The sequence below is a fragment of the Paramormyrops kingsleyae genome, chromosome 9, assembly GCF_048594095.1.
Source record: "Paramormyrops kingsleyae isolate MSU_618 chromosome 9, PKINGS_0.4, whole genome shotgun sequence".
NCBI classification, from domain to species: Eukaryota; Metazoa; Chordata; class Actinopteri; order Osteoglossiformes; family Mormyridae; genus Paramormyrops; species Paramormyrops kingsleyae.
The window spans coordinates 12,242,143-12,261,436 of NC_132805.1; the positions used below are offsets into that span (position 1 = coordinate 12,242,143).

The following is a 19,294-nucleotide window of genomic DNA, read 5'->3' on the forward strand; positions in this document are numbered from 1 at the left end:
ACGCACATAGCTTCCTGCCCTTTCATTCTTTCAGCAGTTCCCAGCAGTCTTTGCGCGTGGATGTCAGTGCTTCCTTGGGCTAGTCAGATGCCTCGCTGCGCCCCCTCCTGGACGAACATGGACCAACCATATTGTACAGCCCAGAGTAAAATACAAAAGAAAAAATAAAGCTTGCTTAATTTTTAAGAAGGTAAAGTAGGTGTCTAAAACTTTGTGTGTTAATAAGGCAATGCATTATTTGTGCAATACAGAGGTAAGGTGGTAACGTGACATCTGGCACACAGGATTTACAAGGATGTAGTATGCTCACCGCTTTCGCTTTGAGGAGAATCTCTGGACCTAAATAAACCTGAAGCAGCTGTGTAAATTGGTGGGTAATGGGCGCTCTTTGCTATTGCAGGGTGATTTAAAAAGCAGGTGCGATGCTTTTTGAGACCCTTCTGCCCCTGCTGGTTCATCTTTTGCTTTACATGTGGAGGTTTTGTACACATTACGCTGCTGCACCCATAAGCCACCCAAGAGGGTGACTGCACGGTGCCGGGGGGCCGCTCCGTAAGCTCACTGCGGCCTTTCCCACAAGTAGTACGCTGTCACAGATGAGCAACTGCACTCCAGTGTGAAATCATGTTGAATTGAAGATGGGACCAATTCAATATGGCTGCCGGTCCTCGTTTTGCGTGGAGGCTTAGCTCTTGTTTCTCAGCGGAAGACAGACAGTCTACGCTCATCTCTGCCACCTTCCGCACTGCACACAGGGGATAACACGCACTTCCCCCTGTACTGGTCTTGCTGGAAGCGGGAGGGCGAGTACGACGTCTACCTGTCCCTGCCCGTCTACCTGTGCCGACGGGCCGGAGCCCCCCGCTCAGGTAAAGCTGAGCTCCCCCTCAAACTGGCACCGCCCACCTTCGGGGGGGGGGGGGGCTCTGCTCCATGTTGTCATCGCATGCCTCATTCCACCTTGAGAAATTGGACTAACCCTTAACCTCCGGCAGCCCTTGAACTCCGAATGGAACGGAGGGAGCTGAGAAAACGCGCCCGATTAAATGCTGCATGCCGAGCCGCCAGTGCCTTTGGATCATGGCATGCTAACCACATGGCATGCTAACCGCGCGGCATGCCTGCAACTTGCCCCGTTGGTGATGTTGATGCAGCATTTTACTAGTGTTTGATAGGGTTTCCTATGGCAGTCAGGGAGCTGGCTCTGCTGTCTCCTGATCTATGATTGGGGTTATGATTCGTGGGGGAGGGGGAGTCCATGTTTAGCTGATTGCTCTGACATGAAAGTACTGATTATGCTGAAATATCTAAGTGGGTCCATCGGTCCTGACTGGGCCCATCAAAGCCAAGCGTGCTGCTGCCCGCCGTCATGCCATCTCCCGCTTGCACTTCCCTGCATTCCAGGAACCCGCTTAACGTGTCTTTGCTTGTAACTGTGCTTCTGCTAAGCAGTGGCTGCCTAGAAGAGTGGCCTTTCCGAGCCGATCATTTTCCTGAAGCTGGCGGTCTGGCCGACCCTTTGGGAGATCCCCCGCCGCTTGCTGGCTTGCTTGTCTGGTCATGCTGGTCTGTGTTGCTCAGAGGTTGCGCCCTTGCTGGTAGCATTTCACCCTTTTCACCCTTGATGTTGTTCTGTGAAGTTCCAGCAGGTGGCGTCACTTGTTTTTTTCTTTACTCTCGTCTCCTCCCACAGCTGAGCTCTCCCATGCCACCGGTGCAATTGCTCTGGGCCCGACCAAGCCTTCCCCGCCCATGCCGCCTAAGAGGACCACCCCAGTTACAAAGCGCAATTCAGAGGAGTCGTCTAATGCCCCCATGCCCAGCGTGCTGCCCGAGGAGGACTTCGCCACCTGCCCGCCGGGCTTCCAGCTGCCCCCGCTGCCCCCGCCGCCACCATCCCCACCCCTGCCCACCCACGTTCCTCCATCCCCTCCACGCCTGGCTCACCATCCTCACCCCCACCACCACCTGCTGGCCCACCAGCACTCGTATCCACACCCCCTGCCCCAGCCCATCCCGTATGAGCCCCCCAGCCCCACGTCGGAGCCGAGCCGCCAGGCCGCCGTGCCGCTGCACATCATGATCCAGCGGGCGCTGACCAGCCCCGGGCCGGCCGTGCCCAACCCCGACGGCTCACAGCGCGCCCACTCGCTGCTGTTCGAGACGCCCCCACCGGATTACCAGGGCGAGGGGGCCGGCCGCGGGTACCCCCTGCCTGTCACCATCCAGCCGCTCAAGCTGTGAGTACCCCCCCCCCCCCCGGCCCCCCGGGTGGCCTCTGACCAGTGCTGCAAAACAGTGGCCTGCATTTTCTGTTTATTAAAAATTCCTGCTTTGGTGTGGGGGTGTGTTTGTGTGTGTGGGTGTTGGTGTGTGCCTGCATTTATTACCGAGTGGGGGCACATTTGTGAATGCTGCGAAATGGTGCCAGTGTCACGTCGTATTTAAGTAACAAAAACGATGCGTTTGACGAGTGGGGGGAGGGGGGCATTCGAGCTTCTCAACCATTGAAATGTGGATATTTCCAGCAAGCAAATATACTGAATAAAATCTATGAGCTTTTAAAACACAATTGTGCTGGACTTACATGGCAGATTGTGATGTAACCTGTTCAGACATAGTAACCCTGCTAGTAATTTTTGTGAAATTCAGTGAATAAGCATGTTTATAAGTGCATGTCTGTTTTGTGGATTTCTCTGTATGTTTCCATGCATTAAAATAGGGCTAAATGGGGTTGTTTCTGCACCCTCCTCTCCTGTGACCTATTTTTGTTCTCACTGTTTGAGTTAATGTCATGAAAAATGATCAGCTGAGGTGCTGGTAGATGTCACCTGTGCGTGACTTCAGCAGCACACTGCTCACTTTTTCAGGAAGCCATGTAAAATCTCAATGTTGGACTGTAGGGGGCGCTGTAGTAAATTTGAGATTGTCCTTTTGTCCCTCACTTGTTAACAGTAACGAGGAAGACTACTCTGAAGAAGATGAAGAAGAGGAAGAGGAGGAGGAAGAGGAGGATCTGCCCCCGCCTGAGCACATCCCGCCTCCGCAGCCGGAGCTGGAGCCACGGAGCCGACGTTGCTTGGTGGGGGACCTGAATGTGAGCATCATCCCCGAGATGGAGGGGCCTGCTAGCAGTGAGGAGGACGAGGAGGAGGACGAGGATGAAGAGGAGGACGACGTCGAGGAGGAGGACCCACCTGACGACAGCGACTCGGACGGGCCTGTGCTTTACAAAGACGACGACTCTGAGGATGAGGAGGATGAAAGCCCACCCAGTATGTCCAAGTCATTCCCTACTGGTTATCCTGTTCGGGAGCTGGGGTGGTGTTATAAACGATAGTTAATTCTTTGAATTAAATAAATACAAGCAGTGTTACAGACGCAGGTCCGGAGTAGTACAAGTAGACCTTTGGGAGCCGGGAATGTCTGGTAACTCCTGGGAGGCAGACAGGAGATCCTCGTGAAGCCACCATGAGCTCTGTCATCACGGTGGTACGCTGCCTGTGTCTCTCACCCAGGTGCCCTGGCTAGCCGCGTGAAGAGGAAGGACACCCTGGCTCTGAAGCTCAGCAGCCGGCCCTCAGCTCCAGAACGGCAGGCCAGGGAGGAGCAGGCAACGGTGACGTGGCAGAACCGGGAGCAGTGGGAGGAGATCCGCACGCAGATCGGCACGGCGCTCACCCGGTACGTGGGGCCTGCGCACATGCCTGTCCGTGCGTCATCACGTAGCATGACTGTCAGACACACGCAGAGACATGTCTGTCCTTTTACAGTACTCACACAGGGCCAACGGGCATGCACAGTCTTAGCTCAAGTGCAGATAAGACCTTTAGTCAGTCAGTAAACCCATCTGTGTATGAGTGAAGATCAGAAGGACTTGCCTATTAAGAGGGTAATATTTAGATTTGTGGTGAGGCTAGTCATTGAATGAATGGTCTGTCTGTCTCTTGCCGCCTTTCTGGCTGTGTTTGCCCTCAGTCTTTCTCTGTGTTGGTCTGTCTCTCTCAATTGTCTGTTTCCCGCTGTGTTTATTTCTGTAGACCTCTTTTTCTTGATGTCTCTGTCAGTCTGATTTTTTTCTCTGCCTCTCTGGCTGTGTCTGCCCTCTGTCTGTCTCTCTCGGGTTTGTGTCTGTCTGTCTGCCCTCTGTCTGTCTGTCTGTCTGTCTGTCTCTCTCTCTCTCTCTCTCTGTCTCTTGGATCTGTGTCTGCCCTCTGTCTGTCTGTCTGTCTGTCTCTCTCTGTCTCTTGGATCTGTGTCTGCCCTCTGTCTGTCTGTGTCTGTCTGTCTCTCTCTCGGGTTTGTGTCTGCCTCTCGGATCTGTGTCTGCCCTCTGTCTCTCTCTGTCTGTCTGTCTGTCTCTCTCTCTCTCTCTCAGGTTTGTGTCTGCCTCTCAGATCTGTGTCTGCCCTCTGTCTGTCTCTCTCTCTCTCAGATCTGTGTCTGCCCTCTGTCTGTCTCTCTCGGGTCTGTCTCTGCCTTTCTGGCTGTGTCTGCCCTCTGTCTCTCTCTGTCTGTTTTCCCTCCCCTCTCTGAAGCGTTGTCATACACGTACAGTCTGCCTTGGTAAGTAAGGCAGTGCTGTGAGGATGGCTGAGGTGGACAGAGGATGATGGGCTGTTCATGGCCCCAGAGTCGCGGTGCCTGTGGCTGATGAGTGCTTCTCCTGTCCCCCACAGGCGTCTGAGCCAGAGACCCACCGCGGAGGAGCTGGAGCAGAGGAATATCCTACAGCGTCAGTCCTCCTTTTTCCTGCAGCTTCCATATTCTTCATCCTTTAAATTCTCATTCTCGTTTGCACTCTAATCTTCCTGGGGCCCGACCCCTCTCCCCCTCAGACTCATTTCCTAGCATCTATCCCTTTTTACCAGGCCTCCCTCCTTACCCCGAACCTCTGGTCATTCAGAGAAGGCAGAATTCAGTTACCATTTAAGAGCGTTCGCAAAAGACAATGATAGCTGGATGCTGACATCTGAAAACAAATCTGGCTGTTATGTTTGTACCTGCTTTTTAACATGTAATACTGCAAACCTAGCAATAGAGTCAAGCCACGTAAATAGCGTTATAAGCCCCATGGTGAGCACATTTCCCTCCCGTTTTCAGCCAAGAACGAGGCAGACAGGCAGGCTGAGGTGCGGGAGATCAAACGAAGGCTCACCAGGAAGGTAAGGACATGCGCTCTGTGTGTGGCTCTGTCCACCGCTGCCTTGTTCATTTGCATTGTCCTGATTTTCAGTTCCTGCTGACCTGCTCACTGAGCTGGTTCTCCCAAAATCAACTTTTTGATAAGATGCATAGCAGAGTTGTGTTGAATATTACCAGGGAGTACAGGGTATCAAGAGATACAGAGAAGCCAACTTTGAATAGTTGGCAGCCACATAACGATAATTTCCGAAGGTCTTGTCTGGCTCATTTGCAGAACAAATTTTATATATTTATGAAACTGACCACTCATAAAGGTAAAAGTCATACTTCATTTTCCATAACTGCCTGAAATGTGAAAATCAATGTTTTTTTTTCCAAGTACTAAATCTCACTGCCTGTGAGTTGGATTTGTTTCTCTCACTGTTCTTTAGCTACTGTGTCCCTCACTGGCTGCTTGCTAAAACGTGCTTGTTATGACCATCTGCCCCCCCCCCCCCAGTTAAGTCAAAGACCAACAGTAGCTGAGCTCCAGGCCAGGAAAATCCTAAGGTTCCATGAGTATGTGGAGGTCACCAACGCCCAGGACTACGACCGACGTGCTGACAAGCCGTGGACCAAGCTCACTCCTGCTGACAAAGTAAAGGCTGCCCCTTCAGAGACATTTCCTAATAAGTTAATAATTATATGAAAATATTATCTCATGCATAAAACACCTATATTACGCCATATCACTTCATATGGTCTGATATTTTATAAAATAGAAGTATGTAGTATTTAGTGTACATCAGTCATGCCACTATCATGGTTTTATATGACTATGAATTTATTTCAGTGAGTTTATTTGATGCACGGCACGTATTGATGGAGTAATGGAGATAATTTCCGGAGTTTATTTCCCTTTTCTTCCCTACCCCCACCTGCACATTCAGGCCGCAATTCGTAAGGAGCTGAATGAATTCAAGAGCTCTGAGATGGAGGTCCATGAAGAGAGCAGGATCTATACGAGGTATGTCCTCTCTGCTGTCTTCCGCTCTCTGCTGTCTTCCGCTCTCTGCTGTCTTCCGCTCTCTGCTGTCTTCCGCTCTCTGCTGTCTTCCGCTCACTGCTGTCTTCCGCTCTCTGCTCTCTTCCGCTCTCTGCAGTCCTGTTCTTATGAATCTGGGAAACCGGCCCTTTAAATTGCACAAATAGATGTCACTATTTTTGTTTCTTCTTTTTCTTTTCTTTTTAATGAAGCAGTCTTAATGTGTTTCTTCTCTTCGCATTTACAGATTTCACCGGCCTTAGACTCCAGCAACTGGAAGACGAAGCACTTAAAGAATGAGAGAGCCTGGCCAGGCCCCTGGGCCTCATGCTCCCAGGATGGACTGCCTTTATCATTCTGAATGTACAGTACTGCTCATCAGGAACACTGCAAGGAGAACCACTCCTCCCATAGCTGCTCACAACCACTGCAGCCACACACAGGATTAAGCGCCTGCGTGCTTGCAGTACTTCTCCGGGGACTTCGGGAGGAGCCATAGTGCCAAGAGGGCAGAGGTGGCAGGAGGGAGAGGTTTAGAGGCTGTCTGTGCTGTTCAGCCCCCCAGGGGCGCTAAGGCCCCTATAGGCCACAAGCCCACCCTCCCCATTCCTCTGGAGAACATTCGGGTGGCCTTTTTCCTTCATTTTTTACGGAACACTTGATTTCTCTTTCCTTCTTCATCAGGAAACATAATAATCATAACAGTAGTTAATATTGAAGGTGAAAATTATTACAATAAGAGCTGCAAGATACTGGCTGAGATGAAGTGAAAACAAAATGACAATGAAGAGAGAGACTCCTGAAGCAAGTGTCTCCGGAAAGAGTGATGGCATTCTGGAAAAATTGTGAATTTGTGTGTGTGTGTATAGATTACTGTAATTTTTCTTAGACTATTAACCTGGAAAGTTATAATGAAGATTTCGGTAATGCACAAGGTTTTTTTTGTTGTTTTTTTTTTTCCTTCTTCCTAATGTACGATCTGTTCTGAAATGAGGACTTTTTTTGTGGTAAGGGAGCCAGGGTGATCCCCCCCCCCCCCCCCCAATTTGGGGAGTTGGGCTGAGGTGACCTCAACAGTCCCTTGCCATAGAAGAAAAACTAGTGTTTTTTTTTTATTAATTTATATTTTTTGCCATGGTTTAATTTCCATTCTTAATATAGCATACAGTCATTGTATATCACCTGTCCAGTGCTGTGACAGCCATAGGTATCCCAACTGGCCAATCATTTTAATGGCATTTTGTGTTTTTAATGGACCTACTACAGATCACTTTTAGCAGTTTAAAAACCAGACTGACAAACCAGATTTAACAACGGGGGGATAAAACATGGCACCTTAATTTGGAAAAAGTCAGGGTTGTACAGCTCTCTGTAGGAGAGAACCACTACAGTAACGCATCACTGCGATGGCTGACGGGGAAACCCTTTCGGCAGGAACATGTTTGTACTTTTTGTTTTATCCCGTATTGCTTGTGGCCCAGTGGAGACCCAAGTCCTCTGCTGTATAGATTTATCCTGTAGATTAAACTGACTGTCGTGTATATCTTGTCTTCCTATCGTTTAAAATATTTTAAATATAATAAAAGTATTAGGTTGTTGTTGTTTTTAAGCTCAAAATATTCGTGTATGATTGAACAACACTATGAGAAATGGGATATAAACATACCTGTTCTATTTTATGTTACTGTTGTATAGTTTTTTTTTTAAGACACTTCATTGAATTTTAGTAATTGACAGCGATTTCTCTGTTTAGCTAAAAATGGTCACTACCGAATATTAAAAGCTTTAAACAATTATTACTGTTCTGTCCTGTATTTGTGTATGTTGTTGAATGAAGTCTTGGGGGTAAATGGTTACCCACAATTACTGAAAGGTGCACAGAATCCCAGTTTCATATATATGCAGGGGTGCCGTAAAGGGGGGGGGTGGACTTAGGATGATTCCTCAGTGACAGGGGCCCCAAAAAATTTTTAAAATATATGCTTTGGTGGGGCCCAAGTCATTAGCATCGCCCCTGCTTATATGTATGATACAATAGGTATGTGTTTGTCGATTTTCCAGCTACAGAGTAATTATGTTTAGAGAAGCATTGTGGATGATTATTAAAATGTGTTGAAATTAAGACAAGGAATAATGTTTGAGTGGATAACGGAACCAAACACGATCAAATACATTACTTAAGACCAGAATATAATGGTGAGCGACTAAGAATGATGCAACATGTACAATTGAAGTAATCTGTACAAATGATACTTTTGATTTTGGTGATGACATTTATTACTAAATATATTTAACACAATCGCTCTTAGCTTGGTGACCGACCTGCATTCCAGCGGTCGTTAAGCTTAATGGTCAGTAAATGAAAATTACTGTAGCCAAGGCATGACTGCAACTGTGTTTATGACTTGACCTAAGCCTTCTGTACTCAAATTTCTTTTATCCTTTGTGAATCTCCTTCAAATGTCTCTCTCACTCCGGCGTGAGTTGTTGTCAGGCTTACGAAATTTGGTAGTAACTGCGCGCATTATTCGTTACATTTATCTGTACTGCAGGCGTATATGCGAACGGTCGCTGAACGAGGACGAGTGTGTGTGTTTTGCTTGAGAAAACACAGAACATGAGAAAAGTCCGCCTGTTTCTTGTTTGTCTTTAGCGACATCTAGTGGCGAAACGCGTTTGTTCGGCTAAAGTACTGACGAACAGCGGCTGTTTATCAAAAGCATTTCTGGCAACTGCAAGCTGTACGGTACTATAATCAGAGCTAAGGTAATCGTTACACTGCTGTGGTTTAGGGAAAGAAATCTAGAGCACCATCCACTCGCGCTTTAATTGTATTTGTTCATTTTAAATAGGAAAGGACCCTGGTGCATAAATGTTCTAGCAAAGAAAAAAAAACACCCTAGACTTCCACAACCAAAAGAATGAAAGATATCTCTATGCATTTTGCTACAGAGGCATCTTTCTGAAACGGAATGTTTCTCAGCCGTGGTCAGGGGCGCCGTAAGGAGAGTGGGTGGGGTTGGTTAGTACGATTCCAACGTCCCCCGACTAACAGGAGCCCTAAAAAATGTGAAATAATTGGATTGATCTGGGTTGGAGGCCAATACGGTTTGCTGTTATGGAATCCAAAATCTGTAGCCGTGCCCCTGGTTGTGATTTTGGCGAATTTGTATATGCCGTCTTTCCCTTCTTCCCCAATATGTTTGTCTTGAATATATCCTTTAAAATATCTCCTGATATTATACGGAATCAGCGAATAAATCTCCCAGAGCAGAAAATGTATTTCAGAAGTAAAATACTTACGCTTAGTTTTTTTCAGATGTTCGTTAATGGCGCTATCAATATAAATATCGGATTTAATTACGACCCATAAAGTCTTTGATTTATAGATATATTTTGAATTCATTGCGATTGTATAGCGAAATATTTCCTGAGACGTCAAGTCTCGCTTTAAAAAGGGAACTCTCCTTCAGGTGTTGCATTAACAGAAATTCCGTAACATTAGTAACTATTACAAATTCCCAGATTAAATAACAAAGAGATTATCAAATCTCATAATATCCCTGCATTTGTATCTCGGTGTGTATATTATCTACGAATTTGCGAACGATGAATTAATGTGCTAATTCTGTATCAAGTTTTCTTTAATTTCGATCTGATAAAGATATGGGGCTTCATAACATATTATGGGCTGTCGGCCGACCGGTCCAGGGCGTACTGTCTCTTTAAAGCACAGGCCACATGGACGGAATGAGTAGGGAAGGTGATCGAGGGTTTCTAACACACAATAAGAGAAGCGACGGATCTGGTAAGTTTGCAATGAATGGGGTCGTTAACTTTGCCGCTCTAATCCATATAACAGCTATTTTTGTGCTTTAGCTATATGCAGCGTCTAAGGGGAAGGACGTGTCCACCAGTTAGATATTAAATGTTAAAATTGTTGCTGATTAGCTAGCAAATTAGCTGAAGCTGTTTTATGCAACAGCGCTGTCATTTTCATTTACCGACCCTTGCATAAGTGCATCGGTTTGGTTATTGTTTTCAGTGTACGTGGTGATCCGTGGCTAATTTAACAGTGATTTTTTTTTCCGTTGTTTTTTAAGAAGACAGTTAATGCCTCCTAGCAGCTACCGTCTGTCGCTTATATGGTCAATTGAATTTTTACTAACTTTAAGAATTTGTAAATTGTAGCCAAACTATCTATAAGGACTTATCAAGTGGATGAGAGCCAGGCGCCCCGTAGCCAAATTCCGGACATCGCCTGTATAAATGGGGCCTTTTAAAAAATTAGCGGGAGTCATCATTTAGCACTTTGAACCAGGAAACAGATCGGCCCACCCGTCTCTACCACCGTGCTGGGGGGGACACCGGAGAAATGTGTAGTTCAAAACGCCGCGTGATGCCGTGTGACAGCAGCTGCTGCTCTAGGGCAAGAGCCATACTCCGTCTTGTCCTACTTTCTGCATCGGCCCCTATCAATCATATTTCCTTATGCTATTTTCAATCGGTTCTCGAAGAAGGAACTGATTGTGCGTTTGCAGCAGCTGCTACGTGACCAGAAGCACGTAAAGCACTGGAAAGTTAGTCAGAGAGGGGGAACACCACCAGGGCAATACACCCAAAGTAAGTTAGTCTTTTTAAAGTCCTTTTTAATCCGGATGCGCCAACCAAGAGTTCATTTTGCGTGTTTGCCGCTTTGAAAGGCGTGTCTCTCCTGTTGTGACGCACATTTCCCGCGACCGTCTTGAGCCCCGACGCGCGTGGACGGCGCCTTTGCAGTTCTTTGCACGTTGGACCAGCTGCGTCTCCTAAAACGACCTTTCTCTTTTTAAAGACACGTACGAGGTCCTTTGTTTTAATTAGTGTATTTTGTTTAAAGTTACACTGAGACTACTCCTTAGCCTGTTTGCTTCTCTATCGAAGTATGATTCAAGTTATGCTTTTCACAGTTACGTGCTGATATCCTCTAACTGAAATGAATTATTTTTGCCTATGTTCTGGAGGAAAAACAAAAGCTACAAATTCCGTGTTGACATGGCTGAGTTGCTTTGGCTTGTTAAACGTTACAGTTTCGCCGTTGAGTGAATTGTGAGAGTTGCACACTTGTGGGCTACCAGTGTGCCTCACTTTTCACGCTGATGTGTTAGATGAGATCTAGAAGTTTTTGAACAGCTATAGTGCTGATAAAGAAAGCAGTATGTCTGAATATCTGTCCCTCTGCTTTTCTGTCTAGCGTTTACCGCCGACATGCCTGCGAAGAAGGCAGTGAAAAGGGTGGGCCATGTGGATGACGCCAAGGGTCCTAAAAAAGTGAAAGGTACACCGGCCATTCCTGATACCCGTGAGAAACCGATTTCTTTGCATACGGCGTAAGACGAAGGTTTTATAAACATTTAACTATGCTGGAAGTATTCGTGTGTTTGACCACATGGAAGAATGCTGTATATGGTTTGTGTCGTGGTAATATTTTTGCTTGATGTAGTCCGATAAAGTAATGGTCATGTAAAGAGCACTGCTATGACTGTTTGCCTATTATTATGACCTATGATTCTGCACCCGATTACCAACTCCAACGTAAACTGTTCTGGCAGACCTGCCTTGTTTCATCCCCTAACGTGTTTCCAACAAGTCCTCTCTTCCTGCCCAGTTTCCCACAGCAGCTATGGGACAGAGAACGGTTTGGTGCTGGTGCTCGGACAGGGTGACGTGGGCCAGCTGGGCCTGGGTGAGGACGTGATGGAGCGGAAGAAGCCGGCGTTGGTGCCCCTCCCGGAGCCAGTCGTACAGGCCGTGGCAGGGGGCATGCACACCGTCTGCCTCAGTGACACGGGCAGTGTGAGTAGCTCGCACTTATTCGCCTTGGCCTCGGTCCTGGTGCTTGAAGTGCTCTCACCTTGAATGGTTGCTCATGAACAGTTACTGCCCTGTAATTTAAGTAGTAAATCTTTGTGGCACTTCGGTACAGGGATTGATTGCAGCACTGGCCTATAAACAAAACTGCATGTACACAAATAATACCTTAAGTTGCTCAAAAATGTTGGTTCCCCCTGAAGATCACTGCAAATACTTTGCAGCAGCTTGCTTACACAATGCACTATATTCCACTGAACGTTCATAAGTAATTTTTGGAAAATCTATTTTGAAGTTTTTGTTCACATAGATCTGATTAGTTTGGACAGCAGTTCTCAATAATGATGTATATGTACAATATATAGCATATTGTTGTGTATCATAACATTTGAACTAATAACTACTAAACAGCCAGCAAGTTTCTTGAGGGGAAGAGTCAGTGTTAGACATGTCTGAATATGAGTGCGTGTCTTCGAGTTTTTAGTCCAGTCTGTTCATTGTCATCTTTCATTTTAAAAGGTGATGTGTATTTTACTGTGTTCATAGTCTTTCATGCAGAACAAGGGAATTATTGTAACTAATTTTTTCCTGTTGGTTCAGGAGCCCTACACTGTGTACTGGTTCATAACCTCTGTGCTCTGTGTATTTACCTGAATTAGGTTAATTAGTTCTATTTCTGAGGTACAGAACTAGCAGTTTTACTGCTGGTCCTGGGTTAAGAGACTTCGACCAGTGGCCTGTACTACGAAGCAGGGTTACTGGCTTATCGGGGTAACTTGTCGGATTTAAGGTAGTCTGGGCAAAATGTAAGTGAACGAATATGAAATCCATTTAAAATGTGGCACCTTTAATATCCAACAAGTTACCTTGATAAGCCAGTAACCCCACTTCGTAGTTCTGGCCCCTGGATGTATAAGCGAATGAGCTCCTCCCCCCCCCTCCCAGATTTACACGTTTGGCTGCAATGACGAGGGGGCCCTGGGTCGGGACACCTCAGAAGAAGGCTCAGAAATGAGTCCCGGGAAGGTGGAGCTGAAGGAGAAGGTGGTGCAGGTGTCGGCCGGCGACAGTCACACGGCGGCGCTCACCGAGGAGGGGGAGGTCTACATCTGGGGCTCCTTCAGGGTAAGCGGGCCACGTTTATGGTGCGTTCCATTTGCCCTGGGAACTCGGATTCCGAGTTTCGAAGCCAGAAGTGACGACATGCGCGCTCCCATTTATCGGAGATCCGAGAAATATCTCGGATAACGCAGAGGATCCCGAGTTCAGAATCGAAGATGGCTGCGCCCTTTATCAACAGAAGGGAAAGTTGTTGTTTTATCCTGTTTAAGCACTACTTCTCATTTCTGGCTCATTAAATTGGTCGCACACACTATACCGTCCAACTTATCTGTGGACGTGTTGCTACAGAGTTTTATACGTAAAGCACCGCACGTAATGTGTCATCAACTGATATTGCTAACAATGGCAATTAACCAGCCTAGAATTGGATTTCATGATTAGTCGGATTATTTGTCGGATTTAAGGTAGTTTGGGCTAATTGTAAGTAAACGAAGGTAAAGGCCATTTAAACTGAGGTACCTTAAATCCTACAAGTTGTCCGGCTAAGCAAAAAATCTTGCTTTTTCATATGGGTCCATGGTATTGCTACTTCTGTGGCAAATGGAACAGATCCGACTCGGTTTTCCCGAGTTTTTAGCGGATGTGACGTAATATCGGATCCCGAGGCAAATGGAATGCAGCATTAGGCCCAGGAACGTGTCGGCGTGCTGATGGCCTGTAGTGTCGGGCAGTGGTACCGTGTGCTGCCTTGTCCACCATCTGTAGCATTTCAGCTTTTTGCTTTCCTTTTAAATGCATAGTAAATGTAAAGCCCAGAATATACTGTCTATTTTGTCCTGCCCCAGCATCTCTATGTTTAATGATATTCCACCTTTATGCTTCATATTGATTTTTAGGACAACAATGGAGTAATTGGTCTACTGGAACCCATGAAAAAATGCACTTTACCAGTCAAGGTTCCCATTGAAGAACGTGTGGTTAAAATTGCTTCGGGTAAGACCTCGCCCCTAGGGACACTTGTCAGGCAGATCTCATTGGCAGTGCTGGCACCAAAGCATCAGGGCGTTCTCTGCTGGCGTTGCTGTTGGCACTGACTGGAGATCAGTTTTCTGAATGACACCAGATGGAAACTTTGAGACTGACCCTTGCTGCTGTTGTTTGTCCAAGGAAATGACCATCTGATGATGCTGACGATGGAGGGAGACCTGTACAGCTCAGGCTGTGGGGAGCAAGGGCAGCTGGGGCGGGTCCCAGAGCGCTTTGCCAACAGAGGGGGCCGGAAAGGCCTGGGTAAGACACTGTGCCTCGACAGCAGCCTCCTGTGGCCATGCTGTGCACTGCGGCCCTACCTTATACACCCAGTAGCTTGGTGATGAGGGACTTGGGGTCTTGTGTTGGTACTAGAGGTGGGCGATGTGACCTCAAATTATTATCACGGTATTTTCTGCTTTTTGGACGGTGACGGTATTATATCGCTGTTACTTTTTTGCTAGTTTTGGGAGGAGTAGCATATCCCTTTATGTAAAAAAAAAAAAAAAAAAAAAAAAAAGATATATATTTTATAATATATTAAAAACACTTTTAGATGGATCTGGGTGGTTTTTTCCCACAAAGACATAAAATGTCATAGATAATGTTTCCTCATTTGTTTTAAAATTGTCCGAGCAACAAGCTGCTTCAGCCAAAAACAGGGTATTTTACAGTCCAAATAAAACGCAGTTACTACTTTGGCTCAAGTGAGAATTTCAATTCGAGAAGTCTGCAAACGCATGCAAAGGCATTTACATGTTTTTAACCATTTTATTACCTTCTAAATAGTCTGTAGGGTTTGCAAACTACCCCAACGCTTTTGATGTCGCTTATTTTAGGTATGTAATGTAATAATATATATTTGCTGTAACATTTCTGAGTGTCTCACCAGATGCATGTGAATTGGCAACCCTGAAAACATGAGCTGATTGTATAAAAATAACATTACGTTATACAGTTGTTAAGGTAATCTTTGACATGCGGGAAATCACCAATTATCTAAAATCCATTTATCCAGCATTTTATAAAATGCTGCGTTTGAAAACTTCTCAGCTGTAGGATTTCAGGACTGAGCAGCCGCTCTGTTAGGAACATTATGACTTTTTGTTAGATTCGCTGCTGTTATTAACACTAATGACACATTATCGCAAAGAAATGGGCTGCACACGCCGACTTGAGTCCTGCCTGAAGTTAGAGTTTGACATTCATTGGTGTGGAAAACGGGCGGTTCTAGTGTGAACTGGGTAACTGTGCCTTGTACTACGCGCCTTGTATGAAGGAAGCGGGGTGTATATATGCTGGTTTGGCAAATAAGTTTTAATTTGCTTTTTGTGTGTGTGTGAGAGAGATAGATAGATAGATTTATCTATATATAGATAGATATATCTTACACACACACTAAACAAAATAACCTGGTTACCTATATATATGTGTGTGTGTGTGTGTGTGTGTGTGTGTGTGTGTGTGTGTGTGTGTGTGTATGTATGTATATATGTGTGTGTGTATATATAGCAGCAAATTAAAATAACATTCGCTAAGCCAGCACATATACACCCCGCTTATGTGTGTATATATAAAATCAGTTTATTTTGAATTTAATTTGCTATTGCAACACTTCGCCTCTTCGTTTAATAGAAAATTGACACAACACAGATAAAGCGGTTACATATACTATTTAACGATGAGTATTTACATTACAAATAAAGCTTTGAAGGAAATAAAGTGCTTTATTTTTATAAATATGCTGTTTTATAATTGACATGCTGAATTCTCGCGGTGTTAATGGTATAGTGTAAATCCATATTGTGGCAGACAGTCACACCAGTGATGACTATGACACTGGTGTACCACCCACCCCTAGTTGGTACCATGAGAAAACAACATGCGTAAGCTGCTAATTTTACCTAATGAACACTGCTGGGTATAGCCAAAGATTTCATTGAACCCTTTATTGTTAATTTTCTAAAATATGTAATTCTGCAGCTGTCATTGTTGGCTAAAGGTCTTTATGAACAGCATTACCTTGGTGCTGAATTTTGCTGCTCTGTCGTGTGTTTTTGAGCACTGCGTCTGCACTGCATCTGCACTGCGTCTGCTGGACCCTGGCGCTTCTGAAACGCTGCTGCTTCTCTCCTTGTCTGACTTCAGAGCGACTACTGGTGCCACAGACCATCCCGGTTCGGTCGAGAGGAAAGGTCCGTTTCTCCGACGTCTTCTGCGGTGCCTATTTCACGTTCGCTGTGTCCAAAGAGGGTCACGTCTACGGCTTTGGCCTCTCCAACTACCACCAGCTAGGTGAGCTTGATTATTTTCATTTGTTTACTGACCAGCCATCATTTACACCAGGGGTGGCCAATCTTATCCGCAAAGGGCCGGTGTTTATGCGGGTTTTCGCTGCAACTCCCTAATTAGATTACTAATTAGAGGACTGATTGGCTGAAGAGTCCTCACACCTGGGTTTGAACAGCTGACCTACAGGTTATCCCAGTTACCTGCATACACACCGGCCCTTTGCGGATAAGATTGGTCACCCCTGATTTACACTGTTATTTAAATGGTAAGCAGCACTAGCATACGGTAGTAAAATCCACTTTGTACAGGCCTGACGGCGTGAAGCTTTATAGGTGACTTCTGAGTATCTAGCTGTCCTCAGCCTGCTTTCATTGACGTAAACTTTGGGGGGGGGGGGTAGTGGGTGAAATATTGTTGGCTGATTTAATCATTTAATAGCTTAGTATTGTGTTGGTTGTTTGTTCAGTGACCCATTTCCTGCTTCCCTGGATTCATTACTGTTAATCTTTGTGTTCTGTAGGTTTGATTAAAGCTCTGACACCCTGCCAGAGAACTTTATTTGTATGGCAGACAACAGCATTTGAAAACTTTCCTTTGAGCAAATATTTGTAGATGAGCTGATTTAATAGCAGCTGTTAGATAAGCATTGGTATTTGTGTATTGTAATGTGCTCCAAGGCTGGATGTTTATGACTGAGTATTGGCCAGTACCCTATTATTGTTCTCTGTGAGGCCCTCAGGGTAACTTCAGTGCTCTGACCTTATTGTTCTCCCTGTAGGGACCCCAGGCACCACCACCTGCTTTGCCCCCATTAAACTCACAGCCTTCAAGAACTCCACGACCTCCTGGGTTGGCTTCTCCGGAGGCCAGCATCACACAGTCTGCTTGGATTCCGAGGGTGAGTTTTAAAATAATGGAAGGTTTTCAATACAACAAATATTTCTCTGGTATTTGTCCGGTGCGGGCATCTTCGGGCTCACAGAGTTGTAAGCCAGGCGGTTGTTGGTTCATGTCCTTGCCCGCTTTAACAGGATTCCTTACCTGAGCAGTTCCTTTAATGTAACAAGTTGTAAATGTCTTAAAAACGACAAGCATTAGGGAATAGCTTTTGCTATATATTTTTATTTTATTTTTTTTTAAATGGGGGTGGCTTTGAACTCCCAAACCCAAACCCCCCTCCAGTGTTTAGTTCTGCTTCCTGTTGGCTTAATAGCAGTCAGTGACTGACTGGAAGTTTAGCTCTTTTGACCTGTATTGGTGTGGGGGGGGCTGGATAGTGTTGAGTCAGCGTCTGCATGGTCTCTCCAACCAGGGAAGGTCTACAGCTTGGGCCGAGCTGAGTACGGCCGGCTGGGCCTGGGCCAGGGTGCTGAGGAGAAGAGCGAGCCCACTCCCATCGGCGGCCTGGAGGGGGTGAAGGTGGTGGCCTGCGGGGCCTCCGTCAGCTACGCTGTCACAAAGCAGGGTAGGCGGCCGTGACGTCTCGCTGAAGATGCCCATCTAGATCGGGCTTGGTTTCCGTGGTCACTGGTAGACCATTGACTCTACTGGGCATTACACTTGTGACGAATCGGGTGGGTTTGACTCTTATCAAGTTGGCAAACTGCTGTGTTCCCTTGAACTTCTGATTGGGGGTGTCTCAAGAAGCAAATAACGGTAAATATGTTCTGGAATAAATTCTTGCCGTCAAGTAGGCAACTAGACTGTGTATTATAGTGTACATGATCTGTTTATCTGCCAACATTGTGTGTGTTTCTGTGCCCCCCTCCCATGAGAATGTGATGTTACCACAGTGCTGTTCTGCTTACTGCTTCCATGCTGCCAGGCGCGTGGTTCTAAAAAACAACTGCACTGGGATCTGTGATAGGTGCTCAAACACTGAATACATTTGCTGCATTCTTGTGTATTTAAAGAAACTTGTCCCAGACTTGAACCTCAAACCCCAGGTTACTTGTCTCGTTTCAGGCTTGGTGTTTGCCTGGGGCATGGGGACCAACATGCAGTTAGGCACCGGAGAGGAGGATGACGAGTGGACCCCGGTGGAGATGGCTGGGAAGCAGCTGGAGAACCGTGTAGTTTTGACAGTGTCCAGCGGGGGGCAGCACACAGTTCTGCTGGTCAAAGACAAGCAGGACAGCTGATTGGACACCATGTGGGAGGGGTTTATAAACCATTGATCTATACTGAGGTGTAGATCGATAGGATGTGGGATGGTGAGGCTTCCCGTGCTGCGCCCTGTCGCCCTAAAGAGGCCATTTAGGGAGGGGAGATGAGGGAGCTGGGTGCTGGTTGCTGTCCGAGTCTCACTCCTACTCCTATGGAGCCAAACATCGCACTGAGGCTAAGGCAGGATGTTCGGGGGGGGGATAGCAAAATTATTTTTTTAAACTAGTTTGCTCCTTTTTGTTTTCTTAATTATTTTTAATGATATCCTTTAGTATGACATTCAGGGATTCTGAAGTTTTCTGTGTGCAGGAAATCGATCACCTTTTAATAGTCCTGTTTGCAGACTTTTAAAGTGATATTTGGTCAAAGCAATAAAAATCCAAAATTCAGACCAACCAAAGTGTGGCCTATTTCTAAGTGTCTCACACTTCTAGTGCATTGAGCCTGCTTGTCGCTGTCATCTAAGCCCACGTTTAGGCAGTGAAATCCTATAGTCCTACATTTTTAAACTGGCACTCAACCGAAAATAGGAGATATTTTAATGTTTGTTTATATGTATGCTGGTTTCTGTCCCTCGAAGGGGAAATTCCCGCATGCATTGTCAGGCTGCTGTATCACAGCTGCTGTTCCTGTTCGTTTGGCTGTGCTACGTTTGTGTACCAACTGGAAAGGACTCTGTGTGTTATCTGATTATTCCTAGATTTAAACCTCTGAGGCCTGATAATA

General features: G+C 46.0%; 2 protein-coding genes across 18 annotated transcripts in view; both read left to right on the forward strand.

Annotated features, from left to right (window-relative positions):
* phactr4b (phosphatase and actin regulator 4b) overlaps positions 1-7,965 on the forward strand; it is a 51,440-nt gene extending 43,475 nt beyond the window's left edge. For 6 of the 7 annotated variants that reach the window (XM_023807619.2, XM_023807616.2, XM_023807617.2 and 3 more), the window contains 9 exons: positions 756-869; positions 1,694-2,240; positions 2,956-3,275; positions 3,519-3,684; positions 4,680-4,735; positions 5,104-5,165; positions 5,645-5,782; positions 6,075-6,151; positions 6,417-7,965. In XM_023807619.2, the coding sequence (XP_023663387.2) occupies positions 756-869; positions 1,694-2,240; positions 2,956-3,275; positions 3,519-3,684; positions 4,680-4,735; positions 5,104-5,165; positions 5,645-5,782; positions 6,075-6,151; positions 6,417-6,432 (1,496 nt within the window). In that variant the 3' untranslated portion in view covers positions 6,433-7,965. The remainder of the gene's footprint in view (positions 1-755; positions 870-1,693; positions 2,241-2,955; positions 3,276-3,518; positions 3,685-4,679; positions 4,736-5,103; positions 5,166-5,644; positions 5,783-6,074; positions 6,152-6,416) is intronic. The other variant, XM_072716336.1, reaches the window with a different exon arrangement.
* Positions 7,966-9,819: 1,854 nt separating this feature from the next.
* On the forward strand, positions 9,820-18,968 carry rcc1 (regulator of chromosome condensation 1). 11 transcript variants are annotated; one of them, XM_023807555.2, is made up of 10 exons: positions 9,820-9,977; positions 11,403-11,510; positions 11,817-12,004; positions 12,965-13,144; positions 13,978-14,074; positions 14,249-14,371; positions 16,259-16,405; positions 17,181-17,300; positions 17,715-17,867; positions 18,368-18,968. In XM_023807555.2, exons 1-10 carry the CDS (start codon positions 9,911-9,913, stop codon positions 18,541-18,543), a joined length of 1,359 nt encoding a protein of 452 aa, XP_023663323.1. In that variant the 5' UTR covers positions 9,820-9,910; the 3' UTR covers positions 18,544-18,968. The 11 variants fall into 11 exon arrangements, with proteins under 11 accessions (XP_023663323.1, XP_023663324.1, XP_023663328.1 ...); XM_023807556.2 differs by having other exon boundaries at positions 11,403-11,486; XM_023807560.2 differs by lacking the exon at positions 9,820-9,977 and adding an exon at positions 10,542-10,792.
* The last annotated feature ends 326 nt before the right edge of the window (positions 18,969-19,294 follow it).